Genomic DNA, 10,912 nt, shown 5'->3' with positions numbered 1-10,912 from the left:
CTTTTGTCACCAATAACCGCCGCTCCCTGAGGACGGGGAGCTGTGCAATGAGCTTTAGTTGGCTCCAGCTTCGTGGAGAAGGGACTAATGGGTGGAAAACTACCCCCCAAACAGAGAGCAAACACTTGAGCTGCTCTCTCCAGCGAGCAGCAGTGGGGGAGGGGAGCACAGAAGGCGGACCCTGGAAGCTGAATTGCGTGGCTTTCTGCGATGCAACCAAACTCGCTTGCAACGGCGAAAGGGGCGGGGTGAGCTCAGCGTCTGACAGCGAGTGACAGCGAAACGGACCAATGGGGGACGAGAGATGTGAATGGGGTGGGCGGGCGTTGCGGGTCGAGGCCAGGCAGCAGGTTAGGGTGCAGCCGCCCCCTCGGCCAGTCTCTTCCCCCCATGATGGCTGACGTCGGGCTGCTCCTGCAGGATGGCAGCATGCTGCACCCGGGCCAGGCGCAAGGCGACGGCGGGACCGAGCAGGCCAAGGCGGGCGGCGACACCGCCAACCCGGGACGGTAGGTGGTAAAGCGCCAGAGGTGGGAACGACGCCCCACATCGCCCCCTCTCGCCGCTCCTTTCTTCCTGTCGCTTTCGGCGCCTGAAATCGAGCTCCAGGCTCTCGGGCCTTGCACCGCCATCGCCGTCTGCAACGGGTGAATGGGCTCCAACTCGCCCCGACAGCACCACCTGGGCCCTGGATCCTGGGCCTCAGTCTCCCCCCCCCCCACAATAAAACAAATCACTCCCCTTGTGCCTCCCTTCTGTTTGTCCAGAAGGAAAGCTCTCCCCCTCTCCCCCCACGTACACACCTCAAACTTTATTATTTACGACTTTAGTTAAAAAATAGAGAAGTTATCACAATTTGGAAAACATCAGGTTTTATTCCCCCCCCACTAACCCCCCCCCCACTAACCCCCCCCACACTAACCCCCCTCACTAACCCCCCCCCACTAACCCCCCCCCACTAACCCCCCCTCACTAACCCCCCCCCCCACTAACCCCCCCCCACTAACCCCCCCCCCACTAACCCCCCCCCCACTAACCCCCCCCCCACTAACCCCCCCCCCACTAACCCCCCCCCCACTAACCCCCCCCCACTAACCCCCCCCCACTAACCCCCCCCCCACTAACCCCCCGCCCCCACTAACCCCCCCCCCACTAACCCCCCCCCCACTAACCCCCCCCCCATACTGAGAATTGATTTGTTTCAAAAGTTTCAAAAAAGGAAGGCGAATTTTAAATAATTATTAGAGGGAATAGATTATGATTTTCTATCTTCAATACAGGTACAATGTCAGTGTTTTGTAACGTCTCCTTCTCCCGCCCCCCCTCCCCCGCCCGCCCGCCCGCTCATCCGTCCACTGCATCCTAAAATACCTTTTTACTTCCTGTCTTCTGCAGGTGCAAACTCTCTTTTGTTCGCTCTCTTTCCCCATCCCATAATGTGTTTACCGCTCAGATATTTACCCAGTTCCCCTTTGAAAGATTCTGTTGATCCGGCCTCATTAGCCACTCGAGGTAATGAATTCCAGACCTTAATGACCCCAGAGCACTCGCAGACGAGATACTTGGGTTCGATTCCCGGGCAGGGCGAAACGTTGGTCAAGTTTCCTTACTCCACACGTCTCTCTTTACATGCACATAGCAGTCAGTAGGAACCCGGTGTTAGTCGATTGGCGGATCGCTTTTCCGTGGGTAATAATTCCTTCAAAAATAATAAATTGGTCAATCAATCCACAACTGTTTGTGGGACACTGCTGTGTACAATTGATTGCTGCATTTCGCCCACAAAACACACAGTCACTACACTTTACAGTATATTCTGTGAAGCGCTTTGAGATTTCCCAAAGGCGTGATAAGGCGGTGTATCAAATGCAAGGATTAAGATTAATTATTAATATTATAAACCCTGTTGTGCCCCTTCAATATCTTGAGTGTTCTCTTATGCCATCTCAATATCCTCTGCTTTGCTGGGGAAAAAAGAGTTTTAGTCAGTTTCCCTTCACAGTCACATAGTATTATATAAAATTTAGCATCATCCTAGTAAATCTACGCTGCAGCTCTTCTGTAATGGAGCCAAAACTGAACCCAAAATTCCAACTGTGGTCTAACTAATATCCTATACAATTGCAGCATAACTTATCTATTGTTGCATTCAATGCCCTGGTTTATCAAGCTCTGAATCCTATTTGTTTTCTTGATGGCTTTCTATTCTTGGCTCATTTTTTCCTTTATTCATTGTTCTCCTCCATTGAGTGTTTTACTATTTAGGCTGCTCTTCTTTACACCCTATTTTTTCAGAAAATAAAATACATCAGATTTGTTTGATACCATGATGTGAGTTTGACTATACCTTGTGGAGGCTAAACGCTTTCTCACTGAAAGACTGGTAAGTCACCTTGGGAAACTTTTAGGCATCCTGTAACACCAGAGACTTTGAAGCTGATTGTTTGCGCACATCTTGAGGTATATGGTGTGTGGAGAGCAACAACAACAAGATTCCATTTATAGAGCGCCTTTCACGTCGGGAGGACGTCCCAAGGCGCTGGACAGTTGGGTCTGGACCCAGAAGGGGGAAAAAAAGAAAATACAACTCACACTGGGGAAAATAATTATTGTTTTTCTTATTGCCCCAAAAAAAGACAATTGGATTATATCGAGGCATAATAACAGACATGAAATTTTTACACTTGTGGAACTATAGGTCTCAGTACAAGTCTGGTTTAATGTGTGCTGGAGCCCAGTTGCCTTGTAGAGGTTTTTTACATAATGTGTTTTCCATTTAGCATTTAAGTTAAATCTATGCATAGAAGGCAGCCAGCTCAGATTTGCTGTAACATAGGTGGTGGGGACTGTGGAACTGAAATCCAGTACTAATCCTCTGGGAATAAATGGCAAAAATATTGCTATTTCTGTGAAGTTGATATTTGCCTCATCTTTATAGTTTCACTTCCAGTTGTGTTTAAACTGGCAGTGTATAAGAAAAGAGTTCAAATTTAGTCCATCATTTCATGTTGAATCAGTTATACGATGGAGTATTCAACATTAGGTGCTCCACCTGTTGCAGTATCTAATGTTGAATTTTTCTATTAATTGAATTCGATACCAATGGATGTGTTAGTTTGTTGTACTTTGTAAATCATCATTATTTTTCTTTGCCATCTTCAATAAATTAATACTTTATAACCATTCAACTCTTTTATGAATTATATTTTTTTGTTAAGAATAAGGAAAGAATGACAGCTATATGAGAAGAAAATAATTACATTGATGGTAAAAGTAGTCGCAGAAGAAATTTTTTTTAAAGGAGAGGAAACAACAAATGCTGAATGCTTTGTTTTTTGTTTTTATTTACTAAAAGAAAATGGATTAAGTTCAAGAAAAGACAACAACAAATTACACTTGTATAGCGCACTTCACGTCAGAATGACGTCCAAGCGCGAAGCGTTTTTTGGACCTGAGTTGGGAATCAGGTGGGGTGTGAGGTTGGCTGAAGGGACGGACAAAGAGGAAGGTCTATTGATGGGACTTGAAGGAGGTAAGAGAGGGGGTGAGACGGAGGATTTGCAGGATACAGTTCCAGAGTGTGGGGGTAGAGATGCTGACTGCCTGACCACCAATGGTGGGGTGGGAAATGCAAGGGATCAGAAGCAGGCCAGTGTTCGCTGAGGGAGTGAAGCTGGGCAAGAACGGGGGTGTTTGGTTTGTGGAGCCTGGTGTGGGAGAGGATGCAAGCTGCAGAATTCTGAATAATCTGCATCTTGTGGAGGGAAGAATTGGAAGTCCAGCGAGCAGGCAGTTGGCGTAGTCAAACCAGGACGTGATGAAAGCGTGGATCAGTGTCTCAGTGGCCTGTGGAGAGAGACAGTGGCGGAGGCGGACAATGTGAAGTTGGGGAAAGACGGAATGTGTGGTTTGAAGGATAGCTGAGGGTTGAAAAGGACATCGAACTTTCGTATTGGTGAGGTGAAGAGTGCAGCCATAAAAAGTTGATAATGAGACAGCAATTGACGTTTCGATACAACTGATTCAAATATGGAAGCAGTTTCATTACCACTTACCGGCAACAAAAGCAGCTATACTATTAATCCTTGCATTTGATATAGCACCTTATTACATCTTCGATACGGCTCTCAAAGTGAATTGACAATATATTTAGTGGGCAAAATGCAAGAATGAATAATAGTTAGGTTTGTTGACATTGTGAAATAAACCTAGCAAAGAAACTTCAAAAGGGGAAAATAGTAAATGTATGCTGTTTGATGTACATACAAACTCATTAGATGCTCGCAACAACTTACCTTATCCTGTAAAATGTGCAATGTAGTATCTCTTAGTCAAACTACACTGTTTCATTCTTGGCAGTTTGTTGTATTCTGCTTCTTAGACCAATAAACAGCATGTGCCTACTGAATTATTTTCCTGTGACTTTTCCATACTCAAACTTGATGAAGAAGCAGCAGGCAGTAGGTTTTGCTATAGCGTACTAAGGAGGCTGATTTCTTAAATGAGAGCACAAACATTCTAACTGTATGTAATGTCATTATCAGAGTTCCTAGTATTGCTAACGTATATTTTAATCTTATTCATAGGATGGCACAGCAGCCATTACGATTTCGTGGGCCAACTCCACCATCCAATACTATGCTGAGAGGACCACCACCCCTTCATGTACGCCCACCACCTCCGCCATTTGCAATGATGAGAGTACCCCCACCACGACCTCCTTTTGGGCGACCACCATTTGACCCCAATATGCCACCAATTCCACCACCTCCTGGGGGAATCCCACCACCCATGGGCCCACCACACTTACAGGTAAGAACTATGGAAAACACTAGCTCAGATTTTTTGCCTTTGGAATAGATTTTGCATTTTGCTGCTTGTTCATCTAATTTGCACTTTCCTAGTGCATATAACTTATCAATCACGTTTATGCCAACTTGATCCATACTTAATATTTAAGGCATTTGATTGAATTTTTTAATGATTTGCATGGCGACAAACCATGTGGTGACATTGTACTGGGTTGCAATGTTTTCCAGAGTTCATATGTAATTTATGGTCTTTTGGAAGTAGAACGGAGTTTCTCCTAGTGTCCTGTCCAACAACCCCTAAATAAAGTTGGTGATTTGCTTCCAGGCAGTTTGTGGGACATTTCTGTGTTCAAATTGGCTGCCATCTTTGTCAACAAAAAAAATACACAATCATTGCATTTTACAGTAACATCCTTGGCAGCACGTTTAGATGTCCTCGTATCTTGAAAGGCACTATATCGAATGCAAAGATTATTGTGATTATTAAGGCCTGTATCTTTCTCATATCCTGCTTATACTGGATGCTATCACAGATCCGGGTTTGCAACAATATGACTTGTTTTGAAAACTACAGCCACATCGCATTCTCTCAATTGGTTTCACTCTTGCCTTCTCTGTGCATGCACACATACGTACAACCTCAGAGGATGGCTTTAACCTTGGACCAATTTGGAGACAGTTTAATGTGATCTTAATAGGTTACAAAGCAATCTGTATCATAGGTAATAATAATAATCCTTGCATTTGGTATAGCGCCTTATCATGTCTTCTAGACGTCTTAAAACGCTTCACAGAATATACTGTAAAGTGAATTGACTGTGTATTTTGTGGACGAAAACTGGCAGCCAATGGCGCACAGAAGTGTCCCACAGACAGTCATGGATTGAATGACCAAATTATTTTTATTTATTTTGAAGGGACTATTACCCCCAGAAAAGCGATCCGCCAACGACTAACAAGTGCAATGTAAACAGAGGTGTGTGGAGTAAGGAAACTTGCCCAACGTTTCGCCTGCCAGGGAATCGAACTCAGGTCCTCTCGCTTGCGAGACGAGTGCACTAACCACAACGTTACATATATTTCACTATAGGTGCCTTCTTCTTCTCACTTTCTCGCCTTCTGGAGGGTGTGTGAGGTAATTGGGGTCTCCTTTTTGCTGAGCTGGCTTCAAAGTGGTATGTTAGCAATATCACAATCGCGCCAATCCTCTGTGGTGGACTTAGCAGCTTGCTTCCTGAGCCAGGCCAGCCTGCAGTATTCAGGGCACTGCTGACTACAGACCAGCTTGACTCATCAGCGGGACAAAGAGGGGCAGACCAGTCAATGGGACCAAAGGTTTTTTTTTCTCACTCAGCTCCTGTAAATCCTGCACCCCGACACACACTCTGGGGGTCTCCAAGTATTGGTTCTTGGCATCCTGCACATAATACCGTCTAAAATCAGGTAAACAGAATACCCAGGTGGACAGTGTGTTCCATTCCCAGGAGAATTTCCATGTGTGGGTGGCATACATACGTGGAACTCTGTCTGTTTGGATAGTCATAAGCATGGAGATGGGTTTCCATATATTGGACACCCAGCTGACCAAAATACGCCTCGCTCTCCACCTCCCCCTCCATTGCCCCATTTCATATTATGGAAGTACTGGAATACAGGAATTGCACTGCATGGGAGCAAAATCCACAGTTGAGATGAATGCTTAATTAATCTATTACTAACTGCTACATCAACTGCTTTAACCTTTTAGTTAGACTGCTGGCAGGTTGAAGGTCTCCCTGGGCCATGCAACTTGCACATGCTGTAAACAATGGAAATATTACATTAATGAAGCTACTATAATGCTAGAAATGGTTTTGTTGATGTACTATTGATTCTAAGAAATAGATTTTAAAAGTCACCTTACTTATACTCCTCCTCGTGTACCATTTTTCTTCCAATTATTCCTCCATCTTTATTGTTTTTTTAAGGATTTTTACATTTTCTCCCTTCTTGACTTTCTCTCCTGAAAGTATTTTGAGTCTTTTTTTCTCTTCTCATGCAGTACAATTGATTGGGTGCCAGTTTTCTTCAGGGCCCCGATCCATATGTGATTTGTGAGTGTCGGCAGCCGTATTAGTCCTCAGCCAATCCTGACCTCAGACATGAGGTCCAGCAGTGTTCTCTAGGGTAGCTAGCAGAAATGGGATCCTTGGATAATCTTACCCTCCCTCACTGTAGAACACTGATGCTAGTTCTCGTGCCCCAACTGCTCCTTGGCTGAGATTAGCTAACTCAGCACAGACTGTGGCTTGAAACTGTGATCTTCATTTACCTATGTGCCCCAGGGCTGCACTGGAAGGTTTTCCATTACCCAGTGAGCTGTTGAGAGAACTATTTAAGTATTCTTTATTCTATTATTATAACATTGTTTTCCTTCTACAAAACAACTTACAACTTGCCTCTTTCCTTCTTGCCACTACAACCTATTTTGGATGTGGGGGAAATTTTGTTGAAAAAAAAGTTTGATTGATTGAAAACTGTTGTGTTTTTATAAGCAAAATCAATTGGCCAAACACTAATAATTGGAATGTGGAAGCAGGTTAATCACTGGCATGTAAAACCATTCAAAGGGACAAAGAGAAATGCCAATGAGTATATTAACGGCATCCCTGGTAACCTGAGAGTGCCAGGATGTGTGGTCTTGAGCTCAGAAGGTTAATATTTACCTGTTCCATTGAATAATGTGATGGATAACCAGGAGACTATCTGTCTTAGATTCAGCCCGTGACCTCACTGAGCAGTCTATTGAGAGCTGGAGGGCACCATACGTTTTGTAATAAAATTGAAGTCCTTTGAAGGTATGTGGTCAGGATTTTAGTTGCTGGTAATTTTGAACTGGAGATGTACTAAAATGAACTATGTTCAAAATAGTAAATGGTAGGGTTTTATACTATGTAGCTTGTTCCAAGCAGATTATAACAAATTTAATATGTTTTTGAGCATTTGGACTGAAAATAAGCTCTGTTGGGCTCTATGGCTCTCATTAGCTTTGATTGGCCTCTGTGGTGAAAGAGTGTGGCGTACAATAGATTCACTCTTGTAGCATGTTTGTTGCGATTTTATCTGTTGTTTTGCTTGTCAAAATCTGGTGTTCACTAAACAGCTGATCACACACTAAACCATGTTTTCAAAATAAAAAAAGGGCCTAAGTTGGTCACATAAAGCACGTATCCACTTATGATTTTTTTAGGTTTGTGATATTTAAAAGGTGCACCTGTTTTAGTGTTGCATTATTAATACTGTTCTTGGCAACAGGTATCATATCTGAAATAATTTTAATGCGAGCAGATGGCCCCAGACCTACGTTGGCGAGTCTTTTGTTTCCACTTCTTAAATGGCTCAATTAACAGTAAAATAAAACCATCGATGTCCTTTTTACAACATCTGTGAAGGTTGTTGCAGAATCAGTTCCTGATGTTGTCAGTATATATCACATCTGTGTGTGCACATTGCTTTGCATATATTAAATATATCCCAAGTTTATTAGCTTTCATTATATTTGTACATAGTTTTAGATTTTTGATTTCCTTGGCTTTATCCTTGGCAGAAAAAAATCTGCCATTGATGTAATTTAGATAACGAGAATTATGATGAGGAACAAATTGGTTTTTAAAAATATATTTTTGGCATAATTGATGCTCCCATTTTGCAAGTGAGGAATTCCATTGGTTGCTATGACTTTTCTATTATTATATAGTATCTGAGATGAAGTAGAGTTGAATATCCAACTTTTTCCTGCTTTAAGGGATAACTAAGAGCTCTATCAATTATAATAGAGCTCAGTAGTGGTCAATAAGCCATTCTTTAATTGTTATGTTTTGCAATGAAACATAATTGATAGCTTAACAATGTCCAGAGGGGCAAATATTATCTACTTTCTGCTACTCTGAATACATTACTCAGTATAACCAGAAAGAATCTGGTGCTCTAGCTCAGTATGAAGATTACTGTGTTGTAGTTTAGAGCAGTAACATTTTTATGAATGTTTTTACTCCTTGTCCTACAATGCTTGATTTACTTTTCTTTGTCAGAGACCACCTTTTATGCCTCCTCCTATGGCCAATATGCCTCCACCACCAGGGATGATGTTCCCGCCAGGAATGCCCCCAGTTTCTGCCCCAGGACATGGATTGCAGAGTAATGAGGAGATTTGGGTGGAAAACAAAACCCTGGAGGGAAAGGTGAGTATTGGCAGAATTCAGAGATATTTGGTATAATAATGCATGTAAAATGGTCATTGAATTTACACTTTTAATGGGGGAAAATGTAAAATGAAGTTATTATGATGGATTTTTCCTTCAACATCTTTTCCTTAAAAAGCTGATGATTCAGTGTTGACAATTGTCTCCCTGGCTGCAATGTAACAGACAGTATGTAAGGCAGCAGTTTTGATACATCCACTTATTTTGCTGAACCAGAGTTAATCAAAAGTTCGAATTAGCATTTGTTTCCACAAAACTAAATTTGTAATCACGTTGGCAGGCTAGTGAAATTAACCCCATGTACTTATTCTTGGGCTCTATTCCCATTTCTCAATGCAGTTTTTAATTGCAGTGGATAAAACACAGCCCTGTTCACTTGCAGCAGAAGCATTACATTTTGCAAAATGTGAGGTGTTAGTGTTTCAATCCTGTAAATATCAGGTTCATCAAACAAAAAATAAGTACTGTATGTTAGACCACTGTTGAAATATATAAGGATTTTAGATCTATTAGAAGAATATAGCGTACATTCACAGGAATGATGGATTATAGTTTTGAGGAGTAAACATTTTTTTCCATTGAACAAAAGATTAAGAGATCTAAAAGAAATCTTCAAAATTCTGAAAGTTTTAAAGGGGCTATAAAGTGCCCAAAAATATTCTTGCAGGTTGGTAAATATATTACTACTACTAATAATAACAATAATCATTGCATTTGATATAGCACCTTATCATGTCTTTGAGACAGCTCAAAGTGTATATTTTGTGGGCGAAAATATGGTAGCAATGGAACAAAAGTTTAGAAGTGTCACTGCAAAAGTTTAGGTATGAAGAAACTTTCACTTAGATAATTTTTAGAGTATGGGCTGATTTATTTAGGCTGAGACCATCACATTTAAAAGAGAATTAGATACAATTTGAAGAGGAGCAATATTAAAGGGTGTAGAGAAAGAGCATGAGATTCAGAATAGAATAGAGTAGTTGTATTCAGATGTGTGTTTGGGCATTTCCAGCTTACATAAATGTTAATACATTAATGAACTGTTTTGTCTTGCATAGGTATACTTTTACAATGCTAGGACACGGGAGTCTGCTTGGTCGAAGCCAGAGGGTGTTAAGATAATACAACAGTCTGAACTGACACCGGTGATGCCCTTACAGGTGATCACCACGACAGGTACACCTGCAGGAAGTACAACCGCTCCTCCCATCTCTACACCAGCTTCATCTGTTGTGCAGGCCACAGCCCCAGCATCTTCCACTACTTCTGTACACGTTGCAACTGTGTCAGCAATAAGCCCATGTGAGTAATTCAGCAACAGTGTCCAGAAATTGTCAATTTTGTGCGAGTGGTAATAGAGACCAGAAGATAATATTACAGAAACTTACTTGGGACACAACGGATGTGTCTACTGGAGGGAATGTTTGTTTACCTAACAGTCCAAATTGTTACATAATGTAATATTGAGTGTGCATGAATTTTGTAACAGTATGAATTCCAATATACATGAGAAAAACAGTATCTTGCATTAGGTTTTGCATAGCCGTTTGCTTTAATATTATTTCATGCAATTTAACCCTAAGGTATGGTTCAGCTTGTTACATTTGTCTTTCCTTTTCGTCAGTGTAGCTATTGACAGTCATGTAAACGTCCATTGTTCCCAATACTCTTGTACTCAGCACAGTGTTTGTGTGTATTGAGAACTCCTGATGCTAAAACACTGGCTTGTATCATCACATGGCTTATCTCACCGCTTCCCATGCACAATAATAATCCTTGGATACGATACAGTGCTTTTCATATCAGGACATCTTCTCAAAGTGCTTCACAGGATTTACTATTAAGTTCCAATGACTATTT

At 41.9% G+C, this 10,912-nt stretch overlaps 1 protein-coding gene across 5 annotated transcripts in view; it reads left to right on the top strand.

Annotated features, from left to right (window-relative positions):
* The first annotated feature begins 375 nt into the window (after positions 1-375).
* Positions 376-10,912, top strand: part of tcerg1b (transcription elongation regulator 1b (CA150)) — a 45,592-nt gene continuing 35,055 nt past the window's right edge. For 3 of the 5 annotated variants that reach the window (XM_007891397.2, XM_007891396.2, XM_007891395.2), the window contains exons 1-4: positions 376-509; positions 4,587-4,812; positions 8,882-9,031; positions 10,111-10,354. In XM_007891397.2, the coding sequence (XP_007889588.2) occupies positions 391-509; positions 4,587-4,812; positions 8,882-9,031; positions 10,111-10,354 (739 nt within the window). In that variant the 5' untranslated portion in view covers positions 376-390. The remainder of the gene's footprint in view (positions 510-4,586; positions 4,813-8,881; positions 9,032-10,110; positions 10,355-10,912) is intronic. The other 2 variants (XM_007891400.2, XM_007891399.2) reach the window with 1 other exon arrangement.

The sequence above is a fragment of the Callorhinchus milii genome, unplaced genomic scaffold, assembly GCF_018977255.1.
Source record: "Callorhinchus milii isolate IMCB2004 unplaced genomic scaffold, IMCB_Cmil_1.0 Scaffold13, whole genome shotgun sequence".
NCBI lineage: Eukaryota > Metazoa > Chordata > Chondrichthyes > Chimaeriformes > Callorhinchidae > Callorhinchus > Callorhinchus milii.
This window is presented reverse-complemented; position numbering and strand designations above follow the sequence as displayed.